Genomic DNA, 15,193 nt, shown 5'->3' with positions numbered 1-15,193 from the left:
AAAATATTACTACTACTTATAATAATAATGTGCAATTTTCAGTTTCATGTATGTATCTTTATGATTTTTATTTAAACATTTACTGATTTTACACCATTTTAAAAGCAGTTTACAAACAAACAAAAAAGGCAAACAAACAAACAAATCTGATGTGTCTCCATTTCCCTAGCAGAGCCCAATATTTGGCTTTGGTCAGCATTTTAGAACTTGCTTTTAAAAATATGATCCATAATAATTAAATTTACTTTGTCATGGTCATTAAACACATGTAAATGAAGCGGGGCTTCTCACATGTGGACTTGTGCCTCTTACACTGAGACAAAGACCCGCCATCAGGGGACACGTATACGTCTACCAGCTGGGACCAGTTCAGCTAAAAATTACTTTTTCTCCTTTTGCTGTTTGTGTTAAATCCAGCAAGTGTTTGATCTGTATGAAAGATCTGATAATATCTCAGCTGCAAATCTTTAACCTGGATGTTTATTATTCATGTGAGACTGATATGTGGATGAAATACGATCACAACTGTGTTTACTGAGCAGATTAATGAACTAAATCTGTCTGTTTCTCTATCAAAACAGCCAGGTCAGAACTTTTATTGGAAATCTGTCTGTTTAACAAAAAGTCTTTCTTTTTCTGTTTACAAAAATAATATGGATAGTCAAAACTTTAATTACATCTAATGCACAATTTCCACTGAAAATGCAGGAAAAGTTTATGTGATAGAATGTTTTTATTTCCTGCTGTTGCTTCCTGTTAATCATCTGGTGAGCTCTTGTTGGGAGCCACTGATCTGCAGTCATGCTAACAGCCATGTGAGGCTGCACAGCTGTGCGTTAGCTAAAGGCTAAAGTCAAAATGCTAACACGCTCATACTGACAATGCTACCAGGTATTATCATGCTCACTATTCACTATACTATTATTATTATATTGTTATGAATTTGAATGTGTTCTGCTATTTTTGGACACGCTGAACAAAATGTGACGCAGAAACACAGTTTAACAGGTGCTAATGTGAACACGTCAGGTTGACTCTGTCACCATCTACTGTTGGATGTTTCCACAGAGCCTCCTGAGCGCCCACAAACTGACATCCTTTTTCTCATGTGGTCTATATGTGAGAATCTCAAATTATCACCAGTATCTATGAAGTCTAAAATAAAACAGACCAACACGTCAACGTCAACACGTCCACTTTTAAAAATAGATAATTTTCTACACGTGAGAAAGACTAAAAAGTGAAGAGAGGTTTGACACCTTAGAGTTAACAAACCAACTGTTTGGTCATTCATTGGTCAGCTATCTTTATACATGAGTATCAGTTGTTTTTAACTCTGAGTTTCCCACAGTGCAGCAGTCCCACCAGCAGCAGCAGCAGAGGCACCATCACTATGGTGAACACCGTCCTTAAGACGAGGACGACATGTATGAAGTGGTCTGAGGAGGGACAAGTCTCTCTGTGATGAGCTGCAGAGACAAGAGAACATATCTGCTGTAACATCATGACAGTATTAACAGTATGTAACAGGTTGTCTCTGAGAGCTGCTGGAGCACAAACTGAAAACTGATCCTAAAATTACATTTGGCTAGTTTCATTTTAAACGATGTAGAGTCTCACCTCTGACAGCCATCCAGCTCTCTGGTGATCCTCCAGCTCCAGAGATGTGACACTTGTAGAGTCCTTCATCAGACTTGGACACACTGTGGATGATCATCTCTCCTGTAGAGCTGCTCCTGATGAGGAGGCTATCTTTGTAGAAACCAGCTGTCAGGTTTGAGGAAGTCGTTTTGTTTCTGCAGGTCAGAGTCACGTTGTTGCCTTCTTCCACAGGGAGGACAGGACTCTCCAGGATCACTGAACCAGCTGAACAACAAAAAAGAAAAAAAAAAAGACAAACAAACACAAAAACACTTATTTGCTCACTTTGTGGGAGTTAGATGGTGAAAGTGATATTAGTTGAATCCCTTCTTGAAGCTAATACATCAAATTGAATTCATGAAGAAAATAAAACTTTGTTTTTCTTGCTTGGTGAACAAAGAATCAAAAATAGATGGAGGTCATTTGATAAAGTAGGTTGGGTTCAAAAGCACACACTTGCCCAGGCATGCTACATGTATGAGGAAGAGTTTTAAGCTTTAGGATTTTTTTTTCACACCGTTATCCCACCTCGCTGTTCTGAATGAAAGTTACGATCACAGAATGGGGGGACAGGTTTGTCTCACCTTAAACAGCGCTAAATTGACATATGTGTAAAAGGGACAGCTGGCAGGACAGGACCATGGATAGGACAGAGGGTGACATTTTGACAACGTGTCATGTGTGCGACCCACTGCAGGAGATTTAAAATGCAGCGAGCAGCAGCAAAGAAAAAATTCAGTGGCTGAAATTGTCTGCAAATTGGGAAAACAAAAAGGTCCAGGAGCTTGTTACTCTCTGAGCAGAGGACAGTGTTTTTTGAGAGGACACGTTATGTCGTTGTTATTGTTATGAAGTACTGCCAAAGGGTCTGTTACATGTCAGAGTAGAAGTTGATGGTGTTGCATTTAACCTCATCTAAGTCATGCCTCTTTTGTTTCTGGGAGAACACAGTCTCACTCTGAAGTCATCGAATTCCAGCCCTTGTGCAGTGACTTTCCGCATCAGAAACCAATGAAGAAAGGCTTCCTTTAAAGTTGGTATGATGCGTGGCCAGTTGCTGTTATAGTTTAATGGCGCCCTACTATGTCAGAGGGAATCGTGGCGGACAAGACGAAAGTTAAGGCAGCGAAAGTCCATATGAGGCAGGCGGGAACAGTGGTGGATGGGTCCAACAAACACTGACCTTAACCCCAAAGAGCGGTGATTGCGTCCCGTAAGATTCTAAAGCCAAACCCTGTTCTTTTTTCCTAAACCTAACCACGTGCTTGTTGTTGAAGGAAGAAAACGTACATTTGCAGTGTTATAACCCGGTTGTGCGTTTATTTTGAAAGAGACTGTATGTAAATGTTAAATTTCCTGTGAAAACAGAAGTGTATTTTGAAAGAAGACAATGCATGTAACAGACTGAAGTTCCCAGGACGTCAACAACCAACGCACCTAGGGAACCTTGCATGTTGTATGTGGACGTGGAGAGTCCATAACCAAACATCAATATGTGACGAGGTCAGAGTGAGAATGTGTTGTCTGGGATGCCAGCACGCCATCTACAATCACACACCGGAGCAACATGAAGCTGCTGTTGATTGGTTCTGTATAGCAGTGCAAAGGTGGCATAAAGAAGGGACTTCATAGTGGCCCTATAGCGTGATCTCTGTGTATAAGGGGATATAGAAAGTGAGACTTATCTCAAAGACAGAGAGGCTTATCCCAAAGTAAGGTGCTAAATAAATTGTGTGAATTATTCAATCAGTCAGTTCTGCATTAGACTGTCAATGCAAACACTGGTCAAGAGTTCAGAAAATTTGAGCTTGCTTTCCTGGAAATATGGACAATAACGGACATTATTTTTCCCTGCACAAGATGAAAGACAAATTGCACCTAAACCAAACTGTACAAACCATTGTTGTTTCTACAGAGTCTCCTGAACGCCTCTTCAACAGACAAACACTTCCTCAAGTAGTTTGTGTCTGAGAGGCTCAAATTATCACCAGCATCTGTCGAGTCTAAAACAAAACATAGAACATATACTGAGAAAACACAGAGCTCGCCTTTTAAAAATAATCGATGCATCAGTGCCTCTGTGGTTAAACCTTTTCTGTGTGAGAAAAAAGTCTAACAGTTACTGCAAGTATGACCATGTAACACAGAGAGGTTTGATGCCTTACACCATAGCACGACAAGCAGCAGCAGAGCCACTATTAAAAATAGTACAACAGTCCTTCAGAGGGGCAGAAGAAGTGCTTCAACAACTGAAGAATATATCTGCTGTAACACCATGACCATCTTGACAGAATGTTACAGGTTGTCTCTGAGAGCTGCTGGAGCATTACTCGGGCATGAATTACAAATATTTTAGGTTGGTGTTCTGCTATTTAAAGAAACATTAGAAACATTCACTGCCTCACCTCTGACAGCCATCCAGCTCTCTGGTGATCCTCCAGCTCCAGAGATGTGACACTTGTAGAGTCCTTCATCAGACTTGGAAACACTGTGGATGGTCATCTCTCCTGTAGAGCTGCTCCTGATGAGGAGGCTATCTTTGTAGAAACCAGCTGTGAAGTCTGAGGAAATCGTCTTGTTTCTGCAGGTCAGAGTCACATCGTCTCCCTCCGTCACAGGGAGGACGGGACTCTCCAGGAGCACAGATCCAGCTGAAGAACAAAGGTTTAACAGCTTTTCTGAATTTCATGAAACTCAATTGTTTGCTCACTTTGTGAGAGTAAGGCTTCGATCACACCAAAGACTTTGCTACAGGCACGGCCGCTTCAAAAACTGGCATAGCGCATCGGGCCAAACACCATGGTGTGCCAGAACTTTGGCCGTGTGTGCAATCAGTTGAACAAATATAGTTAATTAAAAAAACATACAGCACATCTCCAGAGAGATTCACTGTTTGTGTAACTTCATGTGTGTTCACCAATTAGTGTAAGAGTGATCTTTATCATACTTTAATACTGAATATCAACATTTCTTCTGCATCTGTCATTGTCCCACTGTTCCTACCACATGTAGCTGCGTCTGAACAGTGCTTGATTTAATAGGCTGCCTGGGCCAAGTGAGACATGTCAAGTGTTCTTTAACCTCTCTGTCAGATTTTTTCTTTTTTTACAGAAACTTACCAGTGATGACAGAGATGTTGACTGTGGTTCTTCCCTGTCCCTCAGTCTCACACCAGTATTCTCCGCTGTCTGCTGGATAGATTTTATCAATGGTGCAGGAGGATCCTGTCGGCGTCGTCTTAATATCACATACTGGTTTGAATTCCACTGTGTTCCTGATCATTCTCAATCGAGTAGAACCAGGAATCCCCTCACAGTGAAAAGACACAGACTCATATTTAAAGTGCTGCAGTCTGTCTGGAGTGACGCGAAGAAAAGCTGCATCTGAAACCCACAAAGAAATCGTAGTGTCCCAAAAGAAACATTCAGAACTGGAGCAATATGTTTATGTCATGACAAAATCAACAAAGTCATTGTCAGCGCCTTCACCTGGTGACAGATAACATCAGGGCTTTTTAAAAGATGTATTTCAGTGTTACTGAGCGACATGGGCCTAAATGCATTCAAGTGAATCTTTCACAAACTGCTGGAACCTAAATTACTTTATAGCGATAAGAGATTCATCAAATTATTTTCTGTTGGTCACTCACCACTTTTCTGAGTAAAGCTGTTCGGCAGAGTGACTCCAAGCAACACTGGATAACAAAGAAGCAAAGTGAAATATCAGGCGTAGATGGTTTTAAGTACAGAATGAGAAAAGACAGAAGCCTGAGTTGCTGTACTCACATAGCTTAAAGCAGAGAGCTGTGACCTCCATGGTGTCTTGCTGCGGACTGACTGAACATCAGACTGAAATACAACTTAAGCATGTAGACGAGAACTTCCTCTTCCTGTTCAGTTTACCTCTTAACCAACGCTTCCTCTGTCTCTCACTGCCTCTATGTGTAGCATATGAAATAGATCAACATCTTTCATGAAGTTGATGCATGGTATATGCATACCTGCACGGTCCTTGCACTTTTGTTGCTGTACCCTGATGGTTAGATGCACTTTAGGTAAAAGTGTCATATTTACCTCTGAGATGTAGTGGTATAAAGTAGCAGAGAATGGACATACACAATAATAAAGCACAAATACTTTAATATTGTACTTGTTACACCCTGGAGTCCCTATCAAGGTCATATTTCCTTGTGTTCAGTTCTGTTAGTATTTCCTGTTTTATTTTGACACTTACCTATGTCTCTCGTTTCAGGTACTTCACTTCCTGCTCCTGTGTGTTTCCCTCCTGTGTCATTACCTGCCCTGCCCTGACTGGTTTCACCTGTCCCTCATTACCCCTCCTCCCTTGTCTATTTAGTCCACCTGCTGCCCTTTGTCTGTGCCAGTTACTATTTTCTTTCCACCACTGTGATCATAATACTTTTAGTGATAGTAGTTGTGAAGTATTCTGTTTCTTCACAATACTAATTATGCATAAAAAGTTAAAAAGTACTTACATTTTTAACATTTCAATTTACACGTTATCTTGGTGATTGCACCAGGATTTGAAAATAGGGTATCAGAGTGCACAGAGAAAGCATCCAAATACCCCCCTGCAGAGGTCCAGGCTGAGCCCCAAATGTCCTCAAGCCCAGGAAACGCCTCTGCAAACAACTACTGTTCCCCGTTTCCCAAATTGCTAAGGTAACAAAGAAACGCTGTAATCTTTCCTGATGGTTTTGATTGCAGCTGTCATATTTTATAATGAGTTCAAAGTTCAGATGTTCACAAAGACACTAAAATTAAAATTGAGTGTAGGAAAGCAGAACCAATCAAGGTTTCAATATGTATTTTGTTTAGTTTATAATATTGACAAATGTTGTTATAAACTCAAGTGCTTTACTAAACAATCTTTACTTTACAGAGCTGTTAAGACAAACATGTAATAAAAACTTCAAACTTGTGCACTCTGTGGGGGATTAAACAAGTCATGTTAAGGTCAATGATTTACAGACTTTTGCTGTGCAGTCCGATGAGCCGACACACACTGTAGCAGGTACGTCGTCTTTTTACATGTTTCGATTCAATTCTTATTCTAAAAGACAGTATCACTTTACCAACTGTAAACATGGGTCTTCTTTCAGAGGTGTGGGCTCTGTAGTAATGCTCTGTATGCTCTGAATGGAGAGTCAAGTCTGTTTTGAAAACGTTGAACAAAACGTTGAAACCATCTATGAAATGGAGAACAAAATGTTTCAACATAATCTATCACTGCTTTTATTTGATTCTCAGAACTTTAAGATGCTTCCTCAGAGGAGTGGACTGTCCCTTCAGTCTCATCTCAAACCCCTCAGTGCTTTGGTTTTCCATCTTCTCCTGACACACTCTGTGACAGGTAACTCACACACTAATACAACCTCAAGGCCACAGTGAGGCCTCAAATCAAACATGATTACAAAATGTTATATATACCAAATGATGAAAGGTTAAAAACTGCTGTTGAATGTTTTTTTGACACTGGTGCTGGTAGATCAAACACCTTTCCTACGTACAGCTGAGGCTAATGAGAACTTTTTGTTCACCTAAAAAGTCTTGTTTAGTGTTTGGTTGTACTAACAGACCTTCTAAGGAGTCAGATGGTCAGTTTTTCCATTTTCCATTTTGAAGTGGTTTTAAAGGTCCAGTTTGTAGGATTTGAATTCATCCATCGACAGAGATGGAACATGATAGGTATTCATTACTACACTTTTGATAGAGTATAATCACCTGAAAATAAGAATCATTGTGTTTTTGTGACCTCAGAAGCCATTGGACAACCTACTTTTATACACACTTGGCACACAGGAGAATTTTTGGGTTGCAACCTCACCTCACCTCAAGATACCACTGAATCCTACACACTTGACCACCATTTGTCAAGTGGAGGCCCTTGGGGCAGTCCGGCCCTTCAAAGCTTTCCATCCAGCCCCTACAACATTAATTAATTAAGAAAATGTGTGGACGAAAAAACAAAACAAAAAAACATTATGGTATTTAGGATATCTCGTGTGTTTTCTTCCAATATTGGAGCACCCCATAAGCAGTTGAGATGGAAATAATTTTTATTAGGAATGATTTACCAACCCCAAATATGTGCTTTTTAGCCTGGGGTACTAAATAATTATAAATTCATCCATCAACTTATTAGGCCTATTAGTGGTACTGATGCAGAAGGTTTGGATAAGCTTCCTTGAAAAATTTCAAAATATCAAATGTCATCAAGCGACAAAGTAAATCATTAATAACCAATTTTTTTATTTTTTTTTTCAGCTTTAGCATTATCACAGATAACCATAGCTGCTAACGTACCATTCTAACCAAGTTAGCAGCTAGCATTAGGATTATCCCTACTCTCTTAGTCTACAGACCAATGGACGACCTCATGGTGCTTTAAGGGCATGTACACATGCCGCATTTTTGCACCCTCAAATTAATTGTTGTTAATGTCGAAGCGCAGCAGGCGCGCTCAAATGCCAGAGCAACGTCGTCCAGTGCACACGTGTTCCCGAGTCCCTCTTTTTCAGCACACCATGGCTGCACCCCAAAATATCTTTCCCTTCTTTCATAAATATCGTTCTGTGATAGATATAGAAAAGTTAATCATTTTGGTGCAGAGCTGCCAGAGCTTTACATCTGTCCCATGGACCATAGGCCTGCACACTTACAAACAGCTCTTGGAAGGAGATCAGCTCTGCACTCAGGATTTTAGGTAACGGCACAAAAAAGGCACAAAAGTACCTCATGTTTTCCAGGTGGGTTATATGTATAGGTCCGTTTAAAGTCTCCAGTATATAGTATATATAGTACTGGACACATTAAAATGTCAGTCTGATGATGACGCTGGTGATGTGGCTAAAATAAATCATTTCCTGAAAAACTTATAAATGTGACATCAAAGATGCTTCATGGTCATAAAGCTCTCTCCCTTGTTCAGGTTTTCTGTAACTTATGACAAACATTTAGTTTACTCAGATTAAAGGTCTATATGAGCAGAGTATCATGGTGTACGAAGAGCCTTGTTGAGCTGAGCAGATTTAAGTGGTTCTTACTGCAGGAATGAATAAACACATCTATTTCTCTCCAGGTCAGACTCAGTTGATGGGTCCATCTCAGCCAGTAGTGGCAACAGTTGGTGATGACATCATTTTGCCATGTCGTCTGGAGCCTGCAGTGAATGTTGCTGCCATGACGTTGGACTGGACAAGATCTGACTTGAATCCTATATTTGTCCTTGTGTGGCGTGCTGGTCAGGACCTCGTACATACTAAACATCCATCCTACAAAGGAAGAACATCTCTGTTCACTGATGAACTGAAGAGAGGAAACATTTCACTGAAACTCTCTGATGTGAGACCTTCTGATGCAGGAAGATACAGATGCTTCATTCCAAGACTGAATGTGGACTCTTTTGTTGAGCTTGTTGTTGGTAAGTGGACACATAGTGTACAAAGAATTAGGTCAACAGAGCTTTCAGCCACTGGTGTAGAGAGATGAAGAGTACAGCACAAACATCAGTGTAAATGATGATTTAACACTTTTCCTGAGAACATTTCACTTATAAATATTATGGAAAGAAATATTTCCTCAGTTGGTTGATGTAGTAGAATACGTAAAGGAGTTACTCTACTATTAACGACATTATATATGTGACCACTTTAACTTTAAGCAGCCTCATCATGAGTTCAGGGACCGACTGTGTTGATATAGAAACTATTGCTACAAGTAAAAGGATAATCCTCTGCTTTGAAACAACAAATGGAGGGAGGTGCCTACAGCAAATAATTTTAGGTGAAATAGATAGTTTGTAGGAATGGGGTGCCGTTTATTAAGTGGCTCACACTGAAATAAACAGCAAAATTTTACCACATTTATCTTCAAACAACGTTTAAAAAAAGTGGTGTGAATTCTTAAAAGTCACTTTTTACCACATTTACAGCAATAGTTGAAATATGTTAAATATAATGTCACAGTTAAATCTAAATATTAAATGTTAAACCATAATGTTAAATCTAAATCTAAATGTTAAATCTGATGTTGATATTGATGCTATAAACACAGGCTTTTATTTTGGTACCTAAACATTTTGGTTTAACATTTAATATTTAGATTTAACTGTGACATTATATTTAACACATTTCAAATACTGCTGTAAATGTGGTAAAAAGTGACTTTTTTTTAAACATTGTTTGAAGCTAAATGTGGCAAAATGTTGCTGTTAATTTCAGTGGTCGCCACTTTGCAACTGGCACCTCATATGTAGGTCAAGTAATTAGATTAAAGAAATATAGAGGATGTAGTCTTTATCATTATACTACAGCTCACAGTTGAACAATGGTGCAATTTATATATTTTCTGTTGCCCGTCATCAGGTGCTGCGTCCTCACCTGTCATCACTTTAGCAGGGATTGACAGAGACAAGAGAGGAGTGGTGTTACAGTGTGAGTCTGCAGGCTGGCATCCAGAGCCTGAGGTGTTGTGGCTGGACGGTGAGGGAAAGCTCCTCTCTGCTGGACCTACAGAGACAGTCAGAGGTCCTGATGACCTCTATACTGTCAGCAGCAGAGTGACTGTGGAGAAGAGACACAGCAACAGCTTCACCTGTAGAGTCCAACAGAGGAACATCAACCAGACCAGAGAGACACACATCTACATTTCAGGTAAAAAAATGTTCAATTTTTATGGTGAGGTCATTGTGTTAGTTTTTAATAGCTGAGCTCCAGTTTTATCTAAACTCTCTGTTATTCTGTGTTTTATCATTTCAGATGATTTCTTTAAGGCCCAGTCCAGTTCCTCCACCATCACTGGTTTGGCTGTTAGTTTGGCTGTTTGCATCCTGCTTCTTTTTGCAGCTGTGTGTAAACAGAGACAAAACAAAATCAGTGAGTCACAAATTATTTCAGAGCTTTGGAAACATCAAATTACTCTGACTTTTTTATTGGAAGTGATGATTTAAATTGTGTTTTCTAGACTTAATCTGATTCAGTCAAAAAGTCAGTATTTCACAGGTTATGGTGTCGATAAATAATGTGCTGGAATGTTTACTTTTATTTCAAAAATTGTTCAGTGGTTTATTTTTATAGACAATTTTGTTCCTCATTTTACTGAAATGTCTCATGCATTGAAATCATTTCATAAAACAACATTAAATGTATTTAAAACTTTCTACTGCCTTTGTTTTAACACAGAGACCAAGAGACGCCACAGGGATGAAACTGATAAAGGAGAAAAGAAGAATGGCTCTGAAACTCACAGAACAGAAGATCAGTTTGTCACTGAAGAAGAAATGAAGGCTTTGAAGGGAAAAGGACAAAAGAAGAGCAAATATGTAAGTAAAAAAAAACAGGACATCACTTTCAGTAAAGGAGGAGGAAAGTTTGATCTGAGCAAGATGGAAAGAAAAAAGAAGTCTTGAAATGGTAGCTGAAGATAAAACTGGGTCGTGAAATGGGAGGAATACTTTACTGAAACCAGTATAAACCACTGCAGACCTAAAATGTATCAAACTCAAAATTTAATTTCTGAATAATCCTGTTAAGTATTTATATATACATTAATAGCTGACATTTCTCAACTGCAGTTACATTCAAATGCTCTAAAATCCAATTTGAGGCAAGCTTATTTATTTCTCTTGTGTGGTGTCTTCATTAACCTGCTCTGATGATAAATTACGTCCTCATCTTGTCTCTGTTTGTCTCACCGGGCAGCTCCAGCAGGAGCAGCAGAGGAGGGAGGAGGCAGAGAGGGAAGTTCAGACCCTGAAAGAGGAGCTGCACACCAAGAAGACTGAGGTTCATCTTTATATTTAACACACTGATTTCAGTTTGAAGTCACATTCTTTATGTCATCTATAGTGTAGACACGATCAAACGTACAGTAGATTGTGAAGATCAATATGCACAATAAAGTCATTCAAAGACCAGATCCAAGGGAATTTGACCAAGTGCAGACTGAGTCCAGGTTGATTAAAGTCCTTTTGCACATCAAAACCAAAAAAGATATGACCACAAGATAATGCTGATTAATTTCTGGTAATCACTTTACTGCAGCAGCTGTAACTGCTAGCTTCACTTCTGTTGTAGTATAAATACATATACTAAATATTCATGATTCTTGATTTATTTCCCCTCATCTTCTTTCTCCTCCCAGTTTGAAAGTAAACTAGCTGAAGTCCAGCAACAACTGCAGAGCCTGAAGGAGGAGCTAGAGACCAAGACCAGGGAGGTTTGTCACTTTAAATGAATCCTAATCTATTTTACTTTACCTTATTTTTAACATCCAATTCATCCACATGTCCTAAGACATATGTTTCCTAATGCAGTGTTCTTTAGGGAAATGTGTAAAACTCTCAGTGGGTTCAAGGCAAAGCTCTTAGACATTAATTTGGACCTCTAAAATTGTTTGTTGAGGTAAAGCAGGATGCAAATCTGAAGTACTTTTGAGTCTGTTTCAGTGTTGTATATTTACTTACATGCATTAATAAAAGAACAAATCTATCTTTCTCCTTCACACCAGCTGGAGGAAAACAAAGCTGCTCAGTCCAAGTCTTTGGTAAGTATTCAAGGTATAAATGCAATAACACACTCTGATGAGTCCTGCTGAAAGCAATAAACTCAGCATAGCAAAGTAATTCTATTATTTTAATGTAACCATTACTTTGTGTATCAGGATGCCTTGTTGTGTATTTTAAGATTTACACAAACCCTCCAGTAGGTGATTGTGAATGACAACGATGATGATGACACACAGAAGACTCTTTTACACTTCATGTTCAAACAAGACAACTGATGATTTATAACTCACATGAATGTCTGGCCTCAGTATGTGATCATAATTACATTGTGAACATGGCCCTAGTTGTTTTATACTTTTATAAAAGAAACATGTCTCTTACTGTGTTGTTTTGTATATCTCTTATCTCTCAGTTTCCCTGGAAGAAAACTACCAGACAGACATTTGAGAACGAGCAGCAGAGGAGAAAGCAAGCTGAGAAACAAGTCCAGGACCTGAAACAGAAACTGAATGACAAGATTAAAGAGGTTTGTAATTTGATTTGTACATTGTTAATACAGTGAGTTTTATCTATCTGTATCTTATATATACATATATATATAGATATATATATATGTTCATCTCTCTCCTCTGTCTGAGAAGCTAAGGATGACTAGCAGAAAAGTGTTTAATTAATTAATTTAATTTAATTTAATTAATTAATGAAATTGATAATGTAGTCAAAGTCATGACAGGGCAGGAGAAGTGGAAGGATTGGGTTATTACAGGATGAATCACAGCTGACTTCAAGCTGATTAAACTGAGAGTCAGAGTTCACCTTGAACATAAATTGGTTAAAGATCTGTTTGTATTTTCTAATGACTGCTGGTCAAACTGGGGAACCAGTGGTCATAAATAAAGTCATAAATATATATTTTCTATTTTATTTAAACCTTGATTTAACAACCAGCAGACCCTGAACCAAAAGGTGGAGATCAACAAAAAGATTAATATCTTTACCGTAAATGTTCAGCTCATGAAAATCTGGGAAGATGGGAAATGTAGTTTCAGACTAGTTTACTACAGTCAGATAAATCCAGGAAAAATGCTTTTGAGGTTGAGTTGTGTTAAGGAGGGTGGTGAAGCCATATTAGAATAGAGAAACCCCCATGGAGTCTAGACACTGATGGTGGTGATGAGATGAAGAGGGACCTGTGTCAAGGCTGTCACTTCCTGCAGTAAAGAGGTGAAGATCTGCTTCAAGATTAATCCTATTAGTTCGTTCATGTGACGTCTGACTTCCTTTTAGACCTCATATAAAAAGACTTTGAAAACTATAATACGACCATTTACAGCTACAAAGCATATGGAATACATAAATACATTGTACTGAACCAGGTTTTACAGCCACAGACTGTTTTTGCACCTTGAACACAACCAGCATCACAACATGTACACACTCAGACTTAAAAAAGTCACTTTGTCTATGTTGTGTTGTCTCAGGATCACAACCTGACCAGCCCAGCCAATCAGCACTCAGCTGAGAGACACATCACTGTGGATGAGGTTGATGTGCGCGGCAAATATGTTCGTCTCAGCAACAACTCTGAAAAGGTCATTTCATTATGTCTTGATAAACACTTCGAGAGTTCTACATGAGCATGTGTCACAAGTTTTATAACTACACATGATGACAGAGTGACAAACTGAGTCACACACTGTCCACACTACTGTATGTTACAATCAAGATGTTTTGTGAAGACGTGTAGAATATTATTTTAATTAGTGTCTCTTTGTCTTATCTTCACTCTCCCACTGAATCTCCCTCCTGCAGGACCAACCAATGGGAGACTGGGAATTACATATACGAGTCAACAAAAGAAAACCCATCAAATACCAGTTTAAGCACTCATTCATACTGAAGGCTGGAAACACTGTCACTGTGAGTTTTTCAAAAAAAAAAAAAATATATATAATATAATATACAGTATATATATATATATATATATATATATATATTCTATCTTTTTTTCTTTTATGTTGTCTTTTGGCGCTGCAATGACCCAACCACACTCCAGTTCATCTGACAGACATTTTGACTTGTAGTTAGTAGATTTCATCAGCACCCAGTTTAAATGCTGTCTATGCAATAATGTTCATTATTAGTGGTTATCAACATCATTGATATGAAGTAAAAGGGTCCTGGTACATGGTGAGAATGCTGTAACCAGCATGTTAAACAGCTGTGTTAACTGCTATGAGGCGAAGAAGTCAGCTGACCTAATGTTAGTATAAAGAGTGAGAGAGTCCACAGGATGGTCGCGGTGGTGGATGGGTCAAACACAAAGAGACCTGAGTCTGTGTCCCATGTGAAACCAAAAGGCAACATTCNCAGATCTGGGCTTCAGATTGTGGTGTCAGCTGTGAGACCTCTACTGACCAGGTGTGGTTTGGCCAGCAACCCTGGGGCACTGGAGAACAACTGCTGGTCACCATCTACAGCAACACTGGAGAGGTCTGACATCACATCACATCACATTTGTTGACTAACACATTATACGACCAACAGTATGTGGACACACACACCTGTCCACCTACATAGTGTATGTAGGTCTCCTTTGTGGGGGTTGGTCAAGGCCCCTTAGTTCCATTTCAGAGACACCTTAATGCCATAGCATACAATGATATTATAGATAACGGTATTCTTCATGTTTGTAGTAACACTCATGGAAAGAGCCTTTCCTGTTTGAACATGCACAAAGCCAGGTCAATGAAGAAATGTTTTTCAGCAGTTTGATGTGGAAGAACTCGACTGATCTGCACAGAGCTCTGACCTCAACCGCCAACTGTGAGCTCAGCATCAGTGTTGGACCTCAGTCATGTTCTTTGGTCTGAATGAGAGCAGATCCCTGCAGCAGGTTCAACATCTGATGGAAAGACTGACACCAGAAGAGTTGAGACTGTTTGAGCAGCAGCAGATTAGTGATCATGGTTTTAGACTGACATTTAAATTAGGGTTGGTCCACTGTAAAGGCCTATGACCTCTG

General features: G+C 39.1%; 1 protein-coding gene across 1 annotated transcript in view; it reads left to right on the top strand.

The window, feature by feature from the left end:
- LOC126403819 (lamin-L(I)-like) overlaps window positions 1-15,193 on the top strand; it is a 128,533-nt gene that overhangs the window by 20,476 nt on the left and 92,864 nt on the right. The window contains exon 4 of the mRNA XM_050066613.1: window positions 10,028-10,315. Within this exon, the coding sequence (XP_049922570.1) occupies window positions 10,028-10,315 (288 nt within the window). The remainder of the gene's footprint in view (window positions 1-10,027; window positions 10,316-15,193) is intronic.

The sequence above is a fragment of the Epinephelus moara genome, chromosome 17 (genome assembly GCF_006386435.1).
Source record: "Epinephelus moara isolate mb chromosome 17, YSFRI_EMoa_1.0, whole genome shotgun sequence".
Taxonomy (NCBI): Eukaryota; Metazoa; Chordata; class Actinopteri; order Perciformes; family Serranidae; genus Epinephelus; species Epinephelus moara.
This window is presented reverse-complemented; position numbering and strand designations above follow the sequence as displayed.